General features: G+C 32.4%; 1 protein-coding gene across 1 annotated transcript; it reads left to right on the forward strand.

The window, feature by feature from the left end:
• The first annotated feature begins 152 nt into the window (after positions 1-152).
• Positions 153-23,462, forward strand: LOC115878277 (rab3 GTPase-activating protein regulatory subunit). The gene is made up of 14 exons (XM_030894719.1): positions 153-334; positions 440-691; positions 904-1,143; positions 1,417-1,641; positions 1,725-1,812; positions 2,231-2,483; positions 5,685-6,548; positions 9,755-10,169; positions 12,080-12,310; positions 12,366-12,806; positions 12,890-13,165; positions 15,134-15,347; positions 15,469-15,673; positions 22,814-23,462. Exons 1-14 carry the CDS (start codon positions 250-252, stop codon positions 22,964-22,966), a joined length of 3,942 nt encoding a protein of 1,313 aa, XP_030750579.1. The 5' UTR covers positions 153-249; the 3' UTR covers positions 22,967-23,462.
• The last annotated feature ends 1,238 nt before the right edge of the window (positions 23,463-24,700 follow it).

Below are 24,700 nucleotides of genomic sequence, written 5' to 3' on the forward strand. Positions count from 1 at the left end.
TTTGTGAAGTAGTCACTCTGTGGGTCTGATCCATAAATGAATTTTATAAACTTTAATCATATGGATTATTTTATTTTTTTTATATATGACGAGTGTTCAATATCCATAAAACATTCCTAACGTTTGATGTTAAACAGCTGAGCTTCAGCTGATCCGCTGACGATCGATTTTATTTTGGTTATGATTTGTCAAAATTATTTAAATTTTAAAAAATCTTTAAATGTTTTCAAATTTTGATGGCTCTCTAAAATGTCTTGCGAAATTCGATTAACAGCCTCTATTCAAAACATATCCGAAGTTAGAAGATACTTGTTTCCTACCGATGATGAAAGGGGTAAAATAATACATATTATGTACATAATATTTCAGATTTATTGTTTTACTATTATCAAATATATCTAGTTTATGTAATTATATTTTAGTAATATCACTTTTTTAGGTACAGATTATTGGCTCCAAAAATGTAACACATCAGTATCGCCTACAGGAGATGTAATAGTTATAGCTAATGAGCATAGATTAGTTCTCTTAACTTCAAAATGGGATACTCTGAAGTCTCTAAGTACTTTCCAAATAATATTTTCAGAGTCAATTCATGAATCTGAAAAAATACGAACAGTGTTGTGTTTGCCAATAGTTGGATTGAGTCACAGTTCACGTGTTGGTCCAGATTGGACATGTATTGCTGTAGGCATGTATTTTTACAAATTTTATTGTTTGATTTTAGTACTTCCATCTAAATAAGAGGGGTATCATTCTATATGTAGTTCTGTACTGTCATTAAAGTTACAAGCCCGATATTTGTAATTGAATGAGTTAACAAAACCAATGTCTTTTATTAATTAATTTTAATAAGTGTTTAATTTATTAAGATTTTATAATAGAAACAACAAAATATTTTAGGTTTTGACTCTGGTTTTGTACGTTTCTACACAGACAATGGTCATTTTTTGTTTGAAGAACAATTTCATAATGAAGATATTATAAGTATCAAGTGCCAAAGTCAACACAGTCCTAGACCCGATATATGTCCTGAGTTGTTTATAGAAGAAATCTATGTTCATTACCAAAGTAATGTTTGTGTTATTAATGGTCAACAACTTTGTAATAATTTACGGGAATGTAGAGCTCAGTTAGCAAAAGGTATACTTATTTACTATATACTTTATTCATGTCATATTTTATAGTAATATAGTTCGTTCTTGTCATGTTACTTTTCCCAATATGACAGACCTGTTAGAGCAATGAAAGTTGCTATTTTTTTTAATATAAATAGGTTTGTATTTGTATTAGTTGTGAGAGAGATAGAGAGAGTAGAATGAGAGTATAATGTAAAATGTATTTTTTAAGTTTGTTGTAATTTGTTTATATTTCTGTTCTTAAACATTTTAGATTACTAAAATATTTTTATTTTAGCTACATCAAATTCCAGACGTAATCAGCTTTCTGGTTTAAACATCAAAAAATGGGGATTTGAAGATCAATCGACTATTAATGATGTAGCAGTCGTTGGTCTGAATATGTCAAATACCTTTGACCATTTATTAACAGCATCCACATGTGGTGGATTTGATTCGAAGTATAGAAATGCCGCTCCTAACAGCACATTAGTTCTAACTGCTGGCTCTAAACCATATTTAGGTATAAAACTATAATATTTCACAGTCGAAATCTATGAAATTGTTGAGCACATAGAGTATCGATTATGAGTTAAACATTTGTAGGATACCATTATGCATTGGAAGGTGTTAATCAGCCAGTTTTGAGTGATGTGGCAAAGGTTGTCGCCAGCAAGTTGAAATCAGCGTTACCGTGAGTACATTTTTTTTTAAAAAAAAATTTTAATTAAAAAAGTTTTATGTCCTTAAATCTTTTTGAAACGGTCTGAATTGTGGCGATATTAAATGGCCTAAATGTAAAGATAAAAATAAGATAATGCCACTCATTGTAATTTTATATGTAATATGTAAAATTCATATTTAGTTTATAAATATATGGGAAAATTATATGGAGAATATCGTCGATCATCATTTCAAAGGCAACTGGACGCCGTTTTTTTTTCGATTACAGTACTTTTTGCATTGATCTGGACAGTAGGGTGGGCAGGTAATTTTGTACCTTTTAGAACCAGTACCCATTGATCTTTACTATTGTCTTACATATTAAAACAGACTAGATATTCAAAAGAAGTAACAGTTATAGAAGCTCTCTGAATATTTATAATTTTTAGCACGTGGTTGGCTGGACCAAAACCCAGCCAAGAAAAAGAGATTACAGCTGCTACGCAACCTACTGATGATATGGCCTTACGTTTTGGTCTTTGCGATTTGAGAAGGACTGCTACAGAAATAGTGGTATCGCCAAATAAAAAATTGGCTGTGGTGTCGGATACTTTAGGGAGAGTTATATTAATTGATTGTTTTAAGGGAATAGCGATTAAAATATTCAAGGGCTATCGGGAAGCGCAGTGTGCCTTTTTACAGGTATGCCTTTTGACTATACAAAATTTAAACAAATCTGCATGGTTGTAAAATGTCACAGTAGGCATAGAAACGATATTTCAGTTAGGTCAAAAATGTTATGTCAAAAATCTGAAGTTGTTTTAGGGCAAGGATACTATAGAGATAAGGATAGTTCGATTCCTATCTTCCTGCACTGTCAGTTTTTTTACGTCATCTACTGACCGAGTTGAAGTTGGCACTAAAGATTTTAGACAGTGACAGTTATTTTTGCATTTGACGGACGAGCGCACAGTGCGTTGGAAGATAAATTTAGCGGGACAAAAGCGTTTGGTTAGAAATAAGCCAAAAAATGTGTACTGATAAGAATAAATAGTAGACATTCCAATTGATACAAAAATGCATGAATATTCTTTGTATTTCGATACATTTATCAACCAAATTTGGTCGTTTTCTGCTCAGCAAGGCAGAGATCATACGAAAACAAAATATTTACAAGTGCTTATACATTTTATTAGAAAGCCAAATTATGTTGAAGATTGCCAAAGGTATGTACTTTTCTACTGTACGTATATTATTTGTTAAAATCCTTCGTGCCTTTGTTCTGCAGATATCAAACTTTCACTTTTTTTTCAAATATCGATATATTGAATGATGTAGATCTTTTGAGTTACCAATAGTTACCAACACAGGTAGTCATAGTCACAGGGAGTTCAAGCTTAACAGGTGAATGCCCAAAAAGATTCATTTCAATCGGATAGTATAAAAACAAAACAACTCCATCAAATGGCACTGAGTTTAAAAAATTGTCTTAGATACTTACTATATATGTATGAATTTACAATTACCGAGTGTTAAAAATTTTAATACTAATTAAAATACCTATCTTATTTATTATTTTCAAAATAAAATATATTTTTTTAAAATAAATTATAGAGGGTGTCACAAGATTACAAATTAATTAAAAAAAACTGCTAAAGAGTTTTTTGATATCATAATTTTATGTATTTGTCGTCATGTACGAATAAAATCATAGTTTTATTATCTTGTATTTATTTAAAATAAATTAAGTTGTTAACAAATAAATAAATTTAACCATATAGTTGCTATATATTAGACCATTTGCTACGTTCTTAGATTTTAAGTCCCAAACATTGCTCTTGAGATTTTGTCCCGCTAGAATAACCATCCGCCGTACTGTGGAGCGCTGGTCAGCGCGTGACGTAGCATTCCACGGCGACTACGACAGCGGCGATTTGACGCGATCGAACAGTCCTTTAGAATATATACAGTCCTTGGTTTTAGGGTGTATTCCGTTGCTTACCTTGGTTATGGTTTTATGCTCCGTTTCTATCGGTTTCCTGAAAGTTTTCTTATTACGGAACACGGTTCCTGAAAAATTCGGTTATAACTGTCACCAAACTAACCCGAGCGAGATGGCTGGTTTTTCTGGTTTAGTTTGTCAATCAATAGCTTTGTTCGGGTTCTTGTTATTACCGATTCTGAACCGTCCTAGAAGGAAAAGCGCCTAGAAGTAGCGCAGAAGGAAATATGAAGACATTTCATTCGCGCATGCGCTGCAGAGTTCTAGGACGGTTCAGAATCGGTAATAACAAGAACCCGAAAAAAGCTAATGCTGATCAATGTCATTTATATGACAGAAATCAAGCAAATATTGGAAGTTCAAGTGAAATTCTCATTTAATTTCTAAAATTTGTAATATTTTGTATTTACATCCAAAAACAATGGAGGTAGGCAGTAAAAGTAAATAAATTTCATTAACTAAATAGAATGACTTTTTAGGACCATTTAAACTTATCATGCAGCCATTGTTCCTTCAGGAACTATGTTCCTGAACCAGTTCCTAGTCAGGAACATTTAAAGAAAACATAAAAAACAAGACAACAAGTAATCGTGAATGTTTTGTAAGCTATAAAAATATAAATATTGATTTGATTTGTTTATTTATTATTGATCTGTTTTAATATTGGACCTGCAAATCTTCACTTAAGCTGTCTAACGAGTTTAACAGTTTATTAATAAAGTACTTTTCAATATTAAACTCCATTGAAAAGAAGAAGCAAACGTAAAAGCAGAGAATAGGTACACTCAAAATGCATAAAAGATAAATTTTATAATAGAGGCAGAAAGAAACATATTTTCTCTTTACTGTTGTCAAATAAGTCCAAAATAACCGACATATTTTACTTTGATAATAATTTTAAAAAAAATATTGTTCGCTTAAATTTTGAGAACTGGATCTTTTCTGGGTTTTCTTTCTTGTAAATTTAAACTACTACTTAAGTTGCCATATTATGAAGATATTATGTTTTATAATTAAAAATTAAAAAACTTTTTTATTGAAATTTTTACAAAAATGCATTCTTCATAAAAAGAATTTGATGTTCTAAAATGGTTAATCCCGTTTAAAAAAAGTCCTAAAAATCAAAAAGTGTTTTTATATGGTAATGTAATTTCGATTTCATCACACATTTCCCGATAATAATTATTATCACCCTTTACTAAATTGAACTAAATTAATTTTGTGGCTTCTTAACATTTTAAAACAGCAAAAAATGACGTTAATTAAAATTCTATCAATACCAATCTATCAAAAAATGAAAACGAAGTTATATTACCATTGAAACGCGTTTTGATTTTTCGGATTTTTCAAAATTCAACTATATTTTCATGTTTTTATTAATTTTCTCTAAAACGGTATGGAAAAGTATAAACGGGATTAACCATTTTCGATGAAGCAAAAATTTTTATAAAGAATGCATTCTTTCTCAAAATGTCGTATACATGTTGTTAATTTGTTTATTACTCGCGGCAAGAGCTTTATGGTTGAAATATGGCAACCTCGGCCCGCTCGGGACGAGTCGGCAGCTTAGTTTAGTACACATTTGGAATGTAGGCTGTGTTGCCTTTCTGTCCCCCATTAAGTAACCGCCCAGTTAACAATCTGTATATTAAAATATTTAATATATTAAATAAAATATTTGCACTTATTTAAGGCTCACCCTTTATAAAATTATTGAAAAAAGTTTATACGGAATTATTATATAGAGCAAAAAAATCACATGTCATGCAACAAATAATAAATTACAAAAATACTCTTTCTGTATGCAAAAAGTGGGTTTAAGTGACAAATTTCTGTGCCTACTGTGATATCTCTACTTTTCTATCACGCTGTATATTAATTATTACATTTGGCTAATTTAGGTTCCAGATGAGCGAAGATCAAAGCACAGGATTGGAAACAAAGTTGCAAATTTTCTAATTATTTATTCGCCTAAGAAAGGCACATTAGAAATATTTACTTTGCAACAAGGCATTAAAATCGCCGTGTTTTCTGCATCAAAATATAGCAAGCTGATGTATATTAGTCACGGACTTTTAGGTTTCAGTAATAACTCAAAATCGAATTATATATGTCAGTTTAATTGTGTTTTCATGGATAATGATGGACAAATTAAGGAAATTACCGTGCCATTTCACTATGCCCTGGCAGAGAAGAATAGTGGAAAGGCCAGAGATATATATTTGTACAAAAAACTTCGACAATTCATAAAATGCGGTGAACTCGACACTGAACAACTTAACAATGAAATTCATAACATTTGTACAGAAATCAAAAGCATAGAAATTAAGGCACAGCTTGTTGATTTACTGATATCGTCTAAAAATCTGTCTTATGGAATTATCTTAAACTGCGTAAATTACTTTTTGGATAATCACGCTGATTCTGAGAACGACAATAAGTCTTTTAAAATCAATTGGACAAATATTAAGAATTTACTGGAATTATATTCTTTTGTAACAACTCACGAAGAGGCATGTAATGATGATGAAACGAAACAACCAAGGACCCCAGTTCTAGATTCAAAGGAATTGGATAACCTTCAGAAGTTGCTTGACCTGGCCATTTCAAGTAGTGAAAATAATTTCAAAAAATCTCGTGTAACTTTTTCGAGTGATATCGGTTTCACCGTTTCTGATTTTCTGAATACTTTTGATATAAGCAAAGCTGACGGGAGTATTTTAAAATCAAATCTTGAAGAAAACCATGTATTTAATGCTTCTGAGGTAAGAAAAAAAATTATGCACATACTGGTGATAATGAACAATTATTAGTTTAATTAAATAAAAATTAGGTTTAAGATTCTAAAGTTCTCTAAGGACTTAGATTTCATCTGAATGATTTTTATTAAAGATTTTGTATTTTTAAAAGAAGAAATATTATAGAAAGTGTCATTATCACCCCATCTAATATTTGCTATAATCGCATTCACGAAAGAAGACGGTTAGGCTAACACATTAAAAATATCTCTGTGGGGAAAATGGGGAAACACCAGAACATCTTATCACTGAGTGCGCCGAGACAACAACCGTTCGTGCCATGAACTTTGGTACGGCTGATGTTGATAATGGAGAGCTGGCCTCTGTGGAGCCGCCTCAGATACTGGCTTTTGTCAAAGCCCTGAGAGACTGTATGATGAGTTATAACTCGTTATAACTCAAGGAAGGGGAACACAATAGATCTGTAACGTCGCGGTGACTAATCCCCCTCCTAAACATCCTAAAAAATGAACAATGGCAGTTTCTGGAGAGAATAATTAAATTTTTAAATGTATTTTTTTAAACACTCAGTTATGCAGGGTGGCCCGAATTGTATTCCGGAACCTTTGGCAGCATATTCTGCAGATAAAAATAAGCAAAACAGCTCGTATAAATGTGTGTCCTAAAATGCTTAGTTTTGGATATACAGGGTGTAGAAGTTTCATTTTTATTTCGATTTTTTTTCAAATAATATCTGAATTAACGTCAATATTTGGATGAAAATTTGCAATTTTCATCATCAGACACAAGTCACCATACTAGCATTACTCAGCAACAACCCAAGAATCCAGATTTCTCACGTATTTAAATTAAGTTATTGTATATTCTTGAAATATGAATAAAAAAATAGAATATACTATTTATTTATTACTTACCTAATCTTCTTACCTAATCGTTAACAGTAAGCGCTCCTCCACTGATACAGGACACTGAAAGTTGGTCGAAGAGTGTCTAATTTCCGGAATAACTGCATTTAAAATATAATAAAATGTGTTAGTCGACATCTTTGTGTACTCGTGGGCTTTTTAACATATTAAATAAATTATGGAATTCTCCCATGCTTGTCCTTTCCAGATATATAAATTATTTGTCGGCCTTCTCTTACGCCTTTTTCGAATTAAGGATATTTTTAAATATATATTATCCAACACTGCCACTTTACGATTACTATGCGACATGTTGTCTTTTAAAGCGCCAATATTGAAATGAAATTTTTCTAATATTTATTTCCGTACGTATCGCTCTCAAAAGTCGCCTATACACAGGACAACATATCCCATCAGTGTTGCCAGATGAAAATATGTAATATCCGTATTTCGTTGGTCGAAATATCCGTAGATGAATAAAAAAAATCCGTATTTATACAGGGTGAGTCTTGAATAAGTGCAAATATTTTCAGGGACGGTATATTTCGAACACGTCTATGACGTTTTTTCGCATAAAAATATGATAAATATCGTACATTTTTTAATAATTTCATAATCTCTGATATGATTACGCTTACATTGTCACGATACATAGGGGTGCAAATACAGAAAAAAACGGTAAGAGAAAATATGTTATCGAGATCTACCACCCCTGAAAATATTTGTACTTATTTAAGACACACCCTGTATTTTATTGATTATTAATTCATGTTAAACATAAAATTAATATCAAAAATAAACATCTTAAAAATGATAAACAATTACTACTTCTCAATATCTACGTACTAGCTATGTAGTATTACATGGACAAGAATAGATGAGAGAAACAAGTATTGCAAACCAATACAATTTTTTATTATTACAAAAATATGATTCGACAGGCAAATAATATATCAGTTATTACTTCTTTGTATGACTAGTATTGTGAATTAATCGATGGTAATAGATAAAATTTTTAATTTGCAAATATTCTACTACATATTTCGTATGATAAAAGTCGTTTAGTAGGCTTGGAAATGAACATTTACCATATCATTTTACATATGAAATAACAGTGATCTTCATTTCCAAGGCAACTGTGACGCTGTTCTTTTTTAAACATATAATATTATGTTAAATTGTTCAATAACTGAAAATCCGTATTATTGGAAAAAAATCCGTACGTCCGTAGAATATATCCGAAATCCGTCAATCTACGGATTAATCCGTAGTTCTGGCAACACTGTATCCCATCGCACGCGTCGCGCTCCTCGCCCTCTGTTGTCGTACGCGTCGCTCGCTCGCTTTTGTCACCCACGTAGGACGAAGCCCTACTTGTAGAGGGCGCCACCTACATATTTTTTTTAACTGGTTTGAAGAGTAATAATTTTTGTCCGTACCTGTATAAAACTACTGAGTAAAAAAAATATGCATTTACGGCGTTTTTACGTAAAAAAGTTCTCTTGGTAAAAATCGCTACGAGTAATGATTCTCGAGATATTTGGAATTAAAATTATCAATACCTCTGTCATCATTTACATAAATTAAACATGTTGACTAAATAGTTATTAGATTGAAATCATAAATTTGAAATGTTTTTGTGGCAAAAGTTCAACAGAAACTTTAGCATAATTTTTTCGAAGAACAATCTATGATTAATTTAAAAATAAAAAGTTCCCAAAATTATCATTTCAGTCAAATAACTATCTACTCAACAAATGTTTATTTTTAGGTGGCTCCATCCACAAACTGCAATCATGTTGACATCAAAATCAAATTTCTCCTGTCAAAAAACTCCCAGACACTAATTTTCATCTAAATATTGACGTTACTTCAAAAATTATTTGGAAAAAATCGAAATAAAAATGAAACTTCTACACCCTGTATCTTCGAAACAAAGCATTTTAGGACATACATAGGAACATAATTACTTATTTTTATCTGCAGAATAATTCTGCCGAAGTTTCCGGAATGCAGTTCGGACCACCCTGTATACGTGCTCTACCCTTCTTAATGAAATTTATTTGACACAGTACGTCAAATTCAACTAAATAAGGTGTTTTATTAACATCAATTAACATTAAAAATCTTAAATTTGTCATGGGTTTTGGTTAGTTTGTTTTCTGCAAATTAGAATGCTGTTTTGGTTTAAAGTCATTAAATATTTGTTCTGCATATTATTTTTTTCTAAATAAAAATATTCCACCGCAATCGTCTTCTTTTGTGAATGTGCGTATAAAAACATATTTGAAATTATAATTATTTTAGGTAATTTTTATGAAATTTATATCTGGTGAAAGAACCGACTTTGAGAACTTTAAGCAAGCTATTTCTTCTAGTGGCATTTCAGTTCAGAATTTGTTCTACTTAGTTATTTACTATTGGGTTAATAGGGATTTAGATATTAAACAGAACTTAGAAAAAGATATGCATAACTTCTCAGAAATTATCTCAGTATTGCTTAAAACAGCCAGTAAGAGCATTGTAGTGAATCATGAAGATGATACTGTATCGGTATTTTGGCAAGACATTAGGCAAAACCTAGCCAACTCGGCTAGACCGTTCCCAGCTCTTATGGCAGCCATGCTATGCAAAAACGTATCACTGAAATGGGAGTTGGAAAATTCAGAAGATAATATTGAGGTCCTTACGCAAGAAAATATTCTGTGGTCTTTATTGATAGGTAGGAAACTTACAGTTGAGGGTTGGAACCTTTGGTGTTACACAGCAAAATAAAAACACTAAATCACCACAATACACCAAAACACTTTTATTTTTACACTGGACGCGCGTTTCGCTAACCATGTTAGCATCATCAGCAGATGATTATAAACTGGTTGCGAGTTTATAATCATCTGCTGATGATGCTAACATGGTTAGCGAAACGCGCGTCCAGTGTAAAAGTAAAAGTGTTTTGGTGTATTGTGGTGATTTAGTGTTTTTATTTATAAACTCGCAACCAGTTTATAATCATCTGCTGATGATGCTAACATGGTTAGCGAAACGCGCGTCCAGTGTAAAAATAAAAGTGTTTTGGTGTATTGTGGTGATTTAGTGTTTTTATTTTGCTGAGGTAGGAAACTGTTAAAGTTGTAGCAATTTGTTTATTACGATAATGAAAAAAATATTATTTTAAACTATAACAAGAATTTTATAAAAACATACACTATCAGACAAAAGTAGAAAAACTTTTTAAAACTCGTCGGATTTCAAAAACCTCCAATATTTAAAATAATGTTTGTTTTAAACATATTTCCTTTTAGCCACATTCCAAATTTATCTTATCAGGTGTTTATTTAAAATATTGACCATACTTAGTAGTTATTTGCTTAAGGTGAAAACTGTTGCTATTCTGATTTACATTTTTACTAAATATACCACGCGAGAAATATTTGTCTGAGGATCTTCGCGAAAAAATAATCAACGCACATCGGAATGGTGTACGGCAAATGGACAACAAGCCACAATGTTGTCGGCCAAGGAAAACAACGAAAAAAATTGAAATGATAATTAAAAAAATCTCCTTAACTATTCTGCATAAATCGCCAAATGACATTTTGAGTGAACTAACTGGTGTCAATATAAGCTCCAAGACCATCCAAAAAAGGTTAAGGGAAGCAGGATTATTTAGCAGAAGAGCAGCCAAAAAACCACTCATCAGTAAGAAGAACCAGAAGGCCCGACTTACCTTTCCAAAAAAATATTTGCACTGATCGACGAATGACTGGAAAGAGGTCCTGTTTTCAGATGAAAGCAAATTCAATATGTTTGGATCCGATGGCATGTTGTGGATACATCGCCCAGAAGGGAAAAGATTTGATCCAAAATATACCAAGGCCACTGTAAAGCATGGTAGTGGATCTTGCATGGTGTGGGGATGCTTCTCGGGATATGGCATGGGACCACTGCATGTAATAGAAGGAACAATGGATCGATTTATGTATCTGGACATCTTAAAGCAAGTGATGATTCCGTTTGCTGATGATAATTTGCCTTAAACTTGGATATTTCAGCAAAATAATGATCCTAAGCATAAATCGAAAGTCTTACAAGAATGGTTTTTGTCTGAACAAATTAGGGTTATGGACTTTCCTGCCCAAAGTTCAGAACCCCATTGAAAACCTGTGGGAGGAACTAGATCGCCGGGTAAGACGAAGTCACATTAGCAATAAGAAAGATTTGATAAGAATTTTGAAAGGAGCCTGGAATTCCATTGAACCAGATACCATAAGAAAACTATTTTGGACTTCATGCCAAAGCGATGTCATGAAGTTATAGCTAATCACCCATATTAATTTTATTAGGTTAGCAACTATGTACTTGTAATTTTTATATTAATTTTTAGATTCTCTATTTTTGTGTCTATAGTTTTTTTTTATTTAACTGAATAAAATTTTAAGTTTTTGTGAGACATGTGATTATTTCATTTAAATAAGAACTATTTAAGTATCTTTTATTTTAACAATCCATAAAATGGTCTTAGTCCCTGTGTTAACAAAAAAGGCACAATTTTAAAAAGTTTCTCTACTTTTGTCCGATAGTGTATCTATGTTATACAAGGGTTATACCTATTTTAAATGTCATTATTTTAAGGCAAATTGGAAGATGTCGCTACGTTAAATATTATCTTTTCAACAAAACCGGTGGTGATTGACTCAAACTATCCAGTTTTAAAATACGATAGAGTCGATATCAGTCTTAAATACATCCTTGAAAATGGAAGAGGCTCAGTTAGTGAACTTGCGGCACAATGGTTATGTTCTTCCGGATGTAGTTCAGAAATGATTGTAATTAACGAAGTTATATACAAAAATTTACAGAATGGTAAAGTATAAAACTTTAATTTATTATTTACATTTCTTGTACTATACGGTTTCAGAAACATCAAACGAATCAAGTGTAACGGATGTTTCCAAGGACAGTAATGTGGAAAATTTAGAAATATCGGAGGGAATGCATTTGGAACTGATTGAAAAAGTCAAATCAAATGTCTTGTTTAAGTACCTCAATCTTTTGAAACAACAATTTCCATACAGTTTGGAGGGAAGCACTTTACTAGCTAATATGTGCTGGGAGTATGCGTTGGCGTGGCGTAAATCTATGACATCATTAGATCATTTGGAGGCAGCTATTAAGTGCTTAAATAATATTTTAAGTCTGCATATCAAGCGAGGTTTGTTCCTGCTCGTGTGGAATACTCATTTAAAAATTGTTCTTGAAAGCAGTTGCAAATTGATTAATAAAGTTGGAAGGTTGCCTAAAGAGAAGCTCTGTCAGCAAGACACTGGATTATCAGATAAGCAAGTAGTTAATTTTATAAGTAAGTAATTAATAATAAAATTACGTTTATCTGTATGGTTGACATAATACGATGTGCATTAATAATACAATTTTTTTTTTCAGATATATGTAAGAATTTTCTAGATATATTTCTAGATGTAAGCCTATTAAACTGTGATTTGCCTAAACCTACATTAAAGTTTGAAGCTATTTGGGAAAATGGTACACATCAAACACTTACTGAATTAGCAGTTCAACAAAAAGAAGTTGATTATAACTTGTTGCACTTACATTATCAGCTGTCGTTAGTCTTACATATGATTTCCACATTTTCAATTAAATTTTCGAAGCCAGTCAATAACTTATTTGAAGCGTCTATTGGAAATTTGTTCTTTACAGGTAAGAATCTTATAACAGTTATAACAAACAATTTTTTTCACGGTTAACTTTTGAATATATTATGTCATATAGATGTTGACTTTACAAAAATTAACATTGATTCATAGATAAAGGAAATAAATTTAGATTGGAATGCCCGTCAAAATTTTGGGTCGCGACTGTTGTACGCGATCTGGCGCTGCTATAGCGGTTGCTAAGAACAACCGCAATTAAAAACAGAAATATTAATAATAATAATATTAATATTTTTCACTTGTCCGTATGTCTTGTCAAAGTCAGAATCTTCAAAAATTATATAATCTTTCAAAATCTAAACCGCTCTCATTGAAAAAATTCCGAAAAGTGTGTAAAACGTCCATTTTCAAAGTAATTATTGCTATTTTGTGAGTTTAATTTAAGTTTTATTTACTCAAACCCGTGATAATTGTGAAAAAGTGTCACTAAAAACTTAAAAAGCTGTGCTGTGAACTGTGAACTGCAAAAACCATCGTGGATCGTGATATAACGTCGGTTTCCAATGTTTCATAGGTATTTCATACATATCCTTATATAAAATAAAGTTTTGTGTATGCAACACCCTGTATTTTATTTATAAAATTAAAAGAAAATAATAAATTTTAATAAATATTTGGCGATATAATTCCGGAAAAAGACGAACCGCTCCGAAATTTTCAAAAGATTTGGGACGCGACCATTGCATGAATAGCGCCAAATAGTGTTTACATTGGCCTTATGGGCACTTTCCAATCTAAACTTGTTTCATTTATCTATGCATTGATAACCATTCGACATGCTACTGTGACGCATTTTTTTTCGTTGATACGCAGTTTGTCTTGACAGTAACAGTTGACTATTTTATTTCAACAATATAGACTTTTGTTTACCGAAATTCTCATATATTCTTTTGCTAGATAGACTAGTTTAGTAGCAGCACAAATTAGGTTACTATATGTATATAGATAAAAATCTTATCCCTAATTTGTGATACGAAAATTGTTTTTTATGACGATGTGCAAACGAGTAAATTTTCCTGTGCGCAAAAATAAACTCGCGTAAAATAACAATAAACAGCGTAATAGAGAGATATCGCTAAACCGAATAGCGTGCATGGACGTTAATAAGACCAGGTGTTATTTCCTTTACGTGAGGTGGTCTTAACTCTCTTCATTTATAGTTATCAGATCGGAAAGAATTCTGTTCGCGTCGCGTCCGCTATTTAAACTTAACCTAACTTTGAATTTAAAACTTTGAAATTGTTTTGTTTACTAGGTATTTTAAAACTAAAGGGCTAAAGTGCTTATTTCCAGTGCTTTATTGTTCAACGTCTGCCAGAGGGTTTAGGGCAACAAGCAACAAATTCTCTTAGAAGGGCTAAGTCGTTATCAGCTGTAAACCTAAGCCTCTTTATAGGTTCTTTAATATTGGAAGAGGTGGAATCCATATTTTGAGCCATATTTATTTAATTAAAGCTAATCCCAGCTACTTAAATATCAAATTACCTAATAAAACTAAAGTAATAATTCAAAACAATTCAAACATAACCTAAACTAAAAGATCTCGCCGGCTGGCACAGGTTGTCACATACCCGCACATGCCCATTTAAGCAATTTTTAAACGTTATTTAGAAATAGCGCTTGGTGTAATTGATCCGCAAATTACCTCAGGCGGTAAAGTTATTAGCGAGTGTTGCGTTAAAAATTGACTCGCGCATATCGTAACCATGATAAGACGCGTAAATACTGCATGACGCTATTCGGTTTTCCGATATCTCTCTAATAACTGTGTCGGTCAGGCGCTGTGCATAATTTTAGAGGCCATAAATGGGCGTGCCATGTGCGCAAACTAGTAACCTAACTAGTGCCCGATTCCGAAAATTGGAACCACGAAAAACAATAAAGAAAAAACCAAGTTTATAATCTGTATAATCTGTGGTAGCAGTGACTCTACATTAAACTAATTTTTTTTCAGATTTTCAAAGAACAATTGATACAAACTGGAATAAGACAGATATTAAAATTAACGCCTCAAGACTTCAGTTTTTGAGGAAAGTAATAACTTTTAGCCTAGAAACAGTGACGTTGAATGAAAACAACGAAATATACTGCGTGGAACATGTAGAATGGATGCAAAAATGCTTAAGCCTGGCCAGAATATGGAATTTAGACATTGATACTCTTAAAAGGTATTGTACGGGATATATTTGTTTAATTTCCTGATCTTGACTATTTAAATTTAAGACGTACTAATTAATTTTTAAAGCTTTCTTTTTCATTTGATTTTAAATTGACATTTTAACCTTTTAGATTTCAAATTATTCAGCTGTATATTAGCGGATTCGATATAATTGCACAAGAACTCATTCCAGCCGTCAACGAAGTGAACGATTTGGGCGAAGAATTGCTAAAAATTGCTGGAAGGAGAATGTCTCAGTTTTTAAGCTCGTCGCCGCATTTGAGCGAAAATATTGCCGCTTTAAGTCCAGTACTGTCAAGATTTATTAAAACATTGGTAAGATTTGTTTCTCTCTCTTTGGTCCGTTTCCCTGAAGAGGGATTAGTGACTATGATGTTCCTGTAGCGGTTTTTATCGTATTGTGCCAGTCCGCTCTGTTTTGAGCCATGCTGACGTTTTCATGAAGGCCTTGGCCGATTAGGTCTTTAGTTTGATCAACCCATCTCTTGGATGATCTTCCTCGTGGTCGCTTTCCCTCTACCTTTCCCTCGACTATTAGCAGCTGCAGTGAGTCCGTTCTTCTAGCAATGTGACCAATATATGTCAGAAAACATCGGTTTATTTTTTTTGAGAGGCTGAGTTGTGAGTTTAGTTCTTGGACAACTGACTCATTCGTACGATGGGCTGTCCAAGGTATACGTAGCAGACGTCTATATGCCCACATTTCAAAAACATCCATTCGCCTGGTATCGCTTTTCTTCAGCGTCCATGTTTCCGCCCCATACGTAGCAATCGGGAAAACAAGCGAGTTCAGCAGTCTTAGTTTGGTGTTCTTAGTGATGGCTGTATCTTTCCATATCTTAGTTAATTTAGTTACGGCTGTTCTAGCCAGCGCAATTCTACGTCTTATTTCGCCTTCGCATGAGCCGCTGTTGTCGATTAGCGATCCCAGATATAAGTATTTATTAACCACCTTAAATCCAGCTATGTTTCCCACGTGAGGTTGGTTGTTGTTTTGTCGGTCCACAATCATGACAGTAGTTTTGTTAGGATTAAGTTTTAGCCCAAATTCTGTACTAGTTTCTTGGAGACGTTGCATAATAAATTCCATTTCTTCCACACTTGATGTTATGATTAGTGTATCGTCGGCATATCTTAGATTATTGATTTTCCTTCCCCCACAGATACTCCACCTTGCCAGTTATCGAGAATATCACGCATTATGTACTCGGTATAAATATTGAACAATAGGGGTGAGAGAACACACCCCTGCCTGACACCCTTCATTGCTTGAAATCTATTTGATGTGACATCATTAATTCTTATAAGTCCGTAATTATGTTGGTATAGTTGTCGGATAAGTAGAATAAGGTGATCAGGAACCCCCATTTCCTTGAGTATTTGCCAAAGTTTTTGCCACTTGACTAGATCGAAGGCCTTAGAATAGTCGATAAAACAGAGATACATTTCTATGTTGAATTCTCGCGCTTTTTCTATTAACTGTCGTACGTTCCCTATCTGTTCTCTGATACCCTTACCAGGCATAAAGCCAGTTTGTTCTTCTGCAATCTGTGGTAGTAGATATGGCCTGAGTCTGTTGTTAATAATCTGCAGGAGAATTTTGCATGCATGAGGAATTAAAGCAATCATTCGATAGTTATTGCAGTCTGCCGGATTACCCTTTTTATATAGTGGTATATATATGAGCTGCACCAGTCGTCTGGCCAAATTCCCGTCTTCCAAATCAGATTGCATATGAAATGAATAACATCAATTACCGGTTGCCCTATTGACTTTAATATCTCAGCAGCTACACCATCTATACCTGGGGCTTTATTTTTTTTGAGACGATTTAGGGCGTGTTCAACTTCTGATTTAAGGATCTCCGGTTCATGTTCGAATTGGTTGGGGCGATTAATATTATTAGAAGATTCACCATCTTCGTAAAGCTTTGTGCAGTACTTTCGCCAGACTTCAGCAATACCATCCGGATCAGTAATCTTTCGACCATTTTCATCCTGTATAATTTGTGTACGTAGTTGAAACTCACGAGAGATATATTTACCTTATTGAATAGCTCTCTAGATTCGTTAGTTGCCGAGTGTCTTTCCAATTCTGTGCAAATCTCGTTGACGTGCGTGTTTTTATCCTGTCTACAGCTGTTATTTCTTTATTGATGTTTCTTAGTTTGTGTTCTTTGTCAAATGTTGTTGATATGACTAGGTTTCTTCTTTTTTCAAGCAAATTGATCGTATTATTCGACATCCAAGTTTTGGACTTTAATTTAGTGTTTCCAGATGTGCAACTTCCTTTAACTATTTCATTTATCCAAGTCCTAGTGTCATTCCACATTTCTTGTACGTCATTTTTTAGTGTGGGCATTTTTACCGATTTCATTGTTTTCATTATTCCTTCTTTAGTAGGTACTGAATACCTTTTCGTTTTGATCAATTTCACTGCCTGTAGTTTACGATGGAACTTTGCCACTAGGATTTTATGATCTGATCCACATACCATGCCAGGTCTTGTCTTAACATTGGTAACAGATGACCGCCATCTACCGCTTATTAAGATATAGTCAATTTGATTTTTCGTTTTTTGATCGGGTGAGGTCCAAGTTGACAATCGTCTAGGGTGTTGTTTGAACATGGTATTTGTTATTGCAAGATTGTTGTCTATTGCAAATTGTATAAGTCTCTCTCCTCTGGCATTTCTGTCTCCAAGTCCGTACATTCCTATAATATTTTGTAGGTTGTTATTGTCAGCTGACTTTCCCACCTTGGAGTTGAAATCACCTAGAATGACTAGGGGTTCCTTTTTGGGTGTGGCTGATACTAGTTGTTCTATTTCTTGATAAATATCCTCAACTTGTTTGTCATCTGCGTCAGTTGTAGGCATATATACCTGAATAAGATGCATGTTAGTAGGTTTTGTACGGATGGTGACTTTAATAATGCGGTCACTAATGGTTTGGTAACTGTCCACGTATTGTACCATTCTTTTGTTAACCACAATGGCTACTCCATTCTGGCTTGCATTGTCTGAGCCCGACACGAAAATCCGATGTTCAGCAGTTGTAAAGTGTCCCTTACCTTTCCAGTGTGTTTCCGACAAACCACATATATCCATCTCTGCTGTCATCAGCTCACGCTCAATATTTGAAGTTTCCCTACGCTCAGGAGTCCTCGGACATTCCACGTACCAATATTTATCTTGGATTTCTGAGGAAGCTTGTTGTTTTTTCCAGTAACTCGAGCTGCAGACAAAGCCTGGTCACCTACGTTTGTCTGCTCGGTTGCTAATTTCACACTTGATGGCCCGAACCCAGTCAAGCGCCGCGCCGGTCGCTACTCGGATCGCATGGCAACCATATACCATTGTCACGTAACATCATAGTGTTCATGGGATAATAATCAGGTGGTTTCCCCTTGCCTGCCTGATCCTATGCCGTTGGCTCATACTCGTCATCGTATAGCTCATCCGCCTTTTGAGATCATTTCTGCTCTCAAGGGCAAGAGAGTGCCCTAGTTTGCTAATTTTGGTCCACCCCGGATATTTGATTTTTCCGGTACCACTCATATCTGAGAGGCATTCCCCTATCCGCCACCTGGGGAGGCGCCCGATGGGGGATTAGCAACCCCCTGGAAACATAACCGTTTCAAAAAAAATATATATAAAACAACATATTTTCTGACAACGATTATAGATTTTCGCAAGATTTGTTTAAAACTATATTAATAGTTTTTTTTAGCGATGGGAACTATCGAATGAATTAGACTATCGAATGGTTTCTGAATGAATGATTTCAACTATCGAATGGTTTTATTCGAATAAAATCATTCATTCATTTGTATATATGTGACAACCTCGCCGTGCGACTAAATGGTTATCGTTGAGCAACGACTATCGAATGCTTTTGATAAATGAAATTTAGAATTTAGTATTCGTTTAATTTTTGTGTGCGTCGTGCATTACTAGTTCTTCCAAATTTTTATAACTTCGCCTTCTAAATAATATGTTATTTTGCGTTTATTAAAATATTTAAAATACTAAAATAGTAGTGTTTTTTTTAAATTGACGATTGTGTGCGTGTGCAGGTGGTCAAAATTTTTCCGGAAATTTGTGTGATTTTCCGTAGCCCGATCTTTCAATTATTTAATTTTATATGGTATATGGTCTATTTTTTTAATGGGAAATTTTGAGAAGTAGCAATTTTTAAGAGAGATGAAGTGAACTTACAATTAATTTTAAAAATACATACCTATGTATTTGTATTTTAGATGTTTTAATAATATGAATTAGTTGAACTTAATAATCTTATTTAAGTAATGTGGATAAGTAAATGGTTATCGAACTCAAATTTTGGGATGAGAAAATTAAATTGATTGGTTAAAGTTTTACTCGTGCCAATTAAAAAAAAATTAACGATATTCGTATTTTGTTTATGCTAATTGTTTTACATCTAGTTTTTTGCGAAGAAATATTTCATTTATTTTTTAAAGTAAATGCCAGTAAAAGCAAATATTATGGTACCAATATTATTTTTAAATAGTAATACAAAGTAATAAAAAGTAATATATATATATATATATATTTTTTATTTATATTTTCCTTCCATTACACTGCATGCTTAGAAAATTAATAAATGTTTATATTTCATGATTTTAAAATTTGTTGTTAATATAACAAATTAGTTCTGTAATTATTATTATTTAATAAACCAACGTTGCCAAAAAAATTAGAAACTATATTATTTTTAAATAGGATCTAATATAAATAATTTTGACTTCTAATTTGTTGTTTATATTTTGCTACTACTTAAAAAAAATGTTTATATTAAATGATTTTAAATTTTGGTGTTAATAGGTATAACAAATTATTACTGTTATTATTATTTTTTAAACCAGTTTTGCTTAAAAACATTAAAAATCATTTTCCTACATCCAAAATAAAAAGTATTATTGCAGTGTAACAACAGGATATTAATAAAAAAAATGCAAAATATATAGTCATACTATTCCTAACAATAATACCAAATAATAATATTCTTTGCTAATACCAACTAATACGAATATATGGCAACAGCGCCGTTCATAATGTATTTTCTGTATAAATACTAGCACCTCAATAAAAAAATGTGTCCTTATCTTTATCTAACTCAGCAAAAATCAAAGATGCCGGCCTCTTTCATAGCATTGCCACCGACCGCTGTCGGGTTTCTCGGAAAGAAACCTACGTCAACTAAAATCCAGTTTATATTTTATTATAATCGATCCTGACGAATAAATGAATTTTACAAATGAATGAATTTTATAAATGAATGGTTTTTGCTGCCGAATTACTAGAATACAATATTTCAAGGCAGATGACGCATCTATTCGATAATTTTTATTCGAATAGTTTTCGACGAATGTTTTCTTACCAGCTATCGAATTATTCGAATGAATTGCAACTATCGAATGTTTCGATAGTATTCATTCGATAGTTCCCACTACTAGTTTTTTTAGGGTTCCGTACACCAAGGCTAAAAACTGGAACCCTATTACTAAGACTTCGCTGTCCGTCCGTCCGTCCGTCACAAAGGTCTATCTTATGAACCGTTATAGCTAGACAGTTGAAATTTTCACAGATAATGTATCTATGTTGCCGCTATAAGAACAAATACTAAAAACAGAATTAAATAAATGTTTATAAATAAAAAAGTACTTCCACTAAACATTATCTTTTAAGTAAGAATTTTACATAGAATCTTTCAAGTCTTCGGTGGCCGCGTGGTTAAAGCGTTAGGACTTTACGCTGCTATGACGTTGGAGTCGTAGTAAGGCAGGTTCGAATCCTAGCCAAGGCGACTTTTTTTAATCTTTTTTTTAATTTTTACATATTTATTTTTACTTTTTACATCTTTATTATTGATTAATACAATTTTTAGTAATGTGTTTCTTCATTTTTTTTAAATTACTTATACGCGCATTCAAAATTTCAGCTAAATCGAAAAAAGTTTTATAATAATATAGTGTCTAATGTTGTGTAGATAATGAATGGTATAGTCTATAAAATGAATAACTTTGAATTTTGACCGTTATTTTTTACCAACATGACAAATATAAAATCCCTCTGTCAAAAAAGTTACTGATATTCTTTAAGTATTCTTTAAATTGAGTGCCTGAACGAATCAGATAGGTAACTCTTTTTACTTTCGTGAAATAGAAAAGGAAAATAATAAAACAAGTGACAGTTCTTCCTCTTCTTGCAAAAATCAACTCGAAATCGCATAATTGTCAAAAGTAAAATGTCATCAGCTTTTGACATTTCTAAATATCAGACCAATGCCGTCTCTAATAGAACAGCCTCGGAGCGAGATTTATGACGTCACGCTAATTAGATACGGATTAATAAATATGTTGTAGAATACATGGAAAACATAATTATTCCTCGTATTTTTGGTTTGTATTTTAAAAATGATATAGTTTACATGAAATATACAGTTAATAAATATAATATATACCTATTTATAGTAATAAATACTTTGGCAAATAAACTATGAACCATACAAATGCAGCAAATGTTTTACAATATACAAATAATGAATAGGTACATAAGATAATGGGTTGTAAAATATATTTTAAATTTTGGGGTTTGAAAATCGATCTAATTTAACAAAAAACATTCAATATGTACTAATAGTGGTGTATTATTATTTGCATTCACAAAATTTATATGTACATATATTTTGCAAGTATCAATGTTCGAAAAATTATATTTGCAAATAATACAATATCATAGAAAAAAATGCGTCAGCGATGGCTATGAAATAAAGATCGCTGTCATTTTATAATGTAAAATTATTCTATAAAATTTTTTATTTTTTTGGGATTTAGGTTCGGGAAAAACGCTCATTAAGTTTTCATTTGGTTTTTCATTATTTTTTTGGTTTAAAAAAACGTTTGGGCTAACATTATAGCCTTCATCAGTGTTGTGTCATATAAAAAAATAGTGTCGAATATAATCCAAAAAATTGCATATAAAATATTCACACCACAAACCACATAATGTTTACTGCAATTAATAAACTAATATAAACTTGTCAAAAGATGACCACATATTTTTTAAAATTATTATTCTTAACACTAAAACTATCTACATTGACTATGGAGTACGATTTCAGCCATAGTCAAATATAAGGAATAATTATGTTAGCGTGACGTCATAAATCTCGCTCCGAGGCTGTTCTACTAGAGACGGCATTGCGTCAGCATGGCCGCAGGTTGCTAACCTAATAAAATTAACACTAGAAAAGCCCGCGGGAACTGTCAAATTCAAAGTTATTCGTTTCACAGACTATATTTTTGATTGCTTAATTGAACAATGAAAATCAATATGTTTGATTATAGTAAAACGCTGAATTGTCTCACTGCGCTTCCATCCGCGTTTAGATAGACTATATTTTGTTTTTAATAATAATATATTATTTTCCAGAATGGTGATTGGTGCTCTCCTAGTAATTTAGAAAATATTAAAAATTTGACAACCGAAACGTTGCAATGTTTAAACAGTAGCAATAAAGAATATTACAAATTAGCTGAATTACTCTTAGATGCTTGTAATACTTTGATAGAAATTAATTCATAATCATATTTGTTATATGTAATTGAGGTAAGGCTCATATGATTTTTACAGACGACATACAAAAAAGTAGCAGAAATACAATATAATTTTTTTTATTAAGAGATTATTTTACTAGTTATTTATAATACATAATAATAAATATGTTTGTATAAATATGTCCTGATTTTAAAGGTGATTTTAAAAATTTATAAAATGTAAAACGTTTCTGTACAGTTATTTTTTATAAATATTAATGTAGTAGAGTTGGAGTTAAAAATACTATGTATTGCTGATACTATAAATAAGATTTTTCATCAGTATAGTGCATAAATTTATCATTCATTTTCCATCAAAGGTATATAATGTAAATATTGTTTTATTCGATTTTGAAAAGAGAATAGAAATAACTTATTAATTAGTCTTAATTTGTTTATATAATGAGATATTTTAATATTCTAAAATTTTGAGCAGTGTTATTTTATAGAAGATTTTTTAACAATAAATTTTTTAGATTAGAAAAGCTTTTTTATTTTTAAATCGCAATCGTATTATACCGGGTGTTTTTCAAAAACGGCTCTCTTTATTTTTCAGATAAATTTTGATTTAGAAATGGTACCCTCGGTAGTTTTTTATTTAATTTGATAGAAAATTATACCGTGCTGGCAACTCTTACTTTTGGGTCGGTATTTACATGTGTAAGTAAATCGCATAGGGATCTTATTAAGTCGGAGTGAGAGAAGTGCGACGGTGTGCTGTTGCGGCGTTGCTACATTTCTCCGGTACGTCTTTCCTTATCAAGTAAAGTAATATCACGATCAGAAACCACTTATTTTTAAAATATCTTTTTTTGAAATATATATATATATATATATATATATATATATATATATATATATATATATATATATATATATATATATATATAATAGGATTTGGTTTAAGTATTTAATACTCATTTCCAACTACAGCCTATTGCTGCCTCCCGTTACCCTACGCCACACATCTCGATTTAGAGCGTCATCAGCTTCTAGGTTACAAGCTTCCATTGCTTCCGTAACCGTTCCGTTCCAGGATTTTCTAGGTCTACCTCTCTTTCTTCTGCCCTGGGGAGCCCATTGAAAAACTCTTTTTGGCCACCTGTTCTCCGGCATACGCAGAACGTGTCCAAACCATTTTAAGCTGGATTTTTCGATTCGATCCAGTACTGTCTCCTCCGATGCATTCATGATACGCCTGACCTCGATGTTTGTCTTTTTTTCCATTGGCTTGATATACCTGCGCTTCTTCTAAGGTAGTCCATTTCAACAACTTCGATTTTGCGTTTCGCGTCTGCACTCAGAGTCCATAGCTCTGAACCATAGCAAAGAACTGACTCCACCAATGTTCTTCCAAGTCTCTTTTTAGTTGTTGCAGATAAGTTTCGGTCCCACCAGAGGCTGTTAAGACATCCAATAACTTGTTTGCTCTTCTGAATTCGGGTTTGTATTTCTTCTTTGCCCAAACCCTCGTTGTTGATAGTAGCACCCAGGTATTTAAATTTGTCTACTTGTTGAATCTGGACGTTATCATTAATGAAGGCTTCAAAACAAACGTTGGAATTGACAGCTAAGTATTCGGTCTTCTTTAGACTAACCTGAAGTCCCCATTTGTTGTATTCTTGATAAAGCCTCTTAGTCATGAATTCTAGATCGTATCCTAGATCGTAATTCTAGATCGTAGAGTCCTGCGCAATCACGACCTGATCGTCTGCAAAGCTCA

Source organism: Sitophilus oryzae, unplaced genomic scaffold (assembly GCF_002938485.1).
Source record: "Sitophilus oryzae breed Bouriz unplaced genomic scaffold, Soryzae_2.0 scaffold_1507_pilon_pilon, whole genome shotgun sequence".
NCBI lineage: Eukaryota > Metazoa > Arthropoda > Insecta > Coleoptera > Curculionidae > Sitophilus > Sitophilus oryzae.

What these genes read in the sequence shown, in the direction of transcription:
- LOC115878277 (XM_030894719.1), top strand. Translation starts at nt 250, where the DNA reads ATGTCTTGCGAAATTCGATTAACAGCCTCTATTCAAAACATATCCGAA. An exon ending in TCCTACCGATGATGAAAGGG is followed by an intron (nt 335 to 439) that starts GTAAAATAATAC and finishes TCACTTTTTTAG; the next exon opens with GTACAGATTATTGGCTCCAA. An exon ending in TTGGACATGTATTGCTGTAG is followed by an intron (nt 692 to 903) that starts GCATGTATTTTT and finishes AAAATATTTTAG; the next exon opens with GTTTTGACTCTGGTTTTGTA.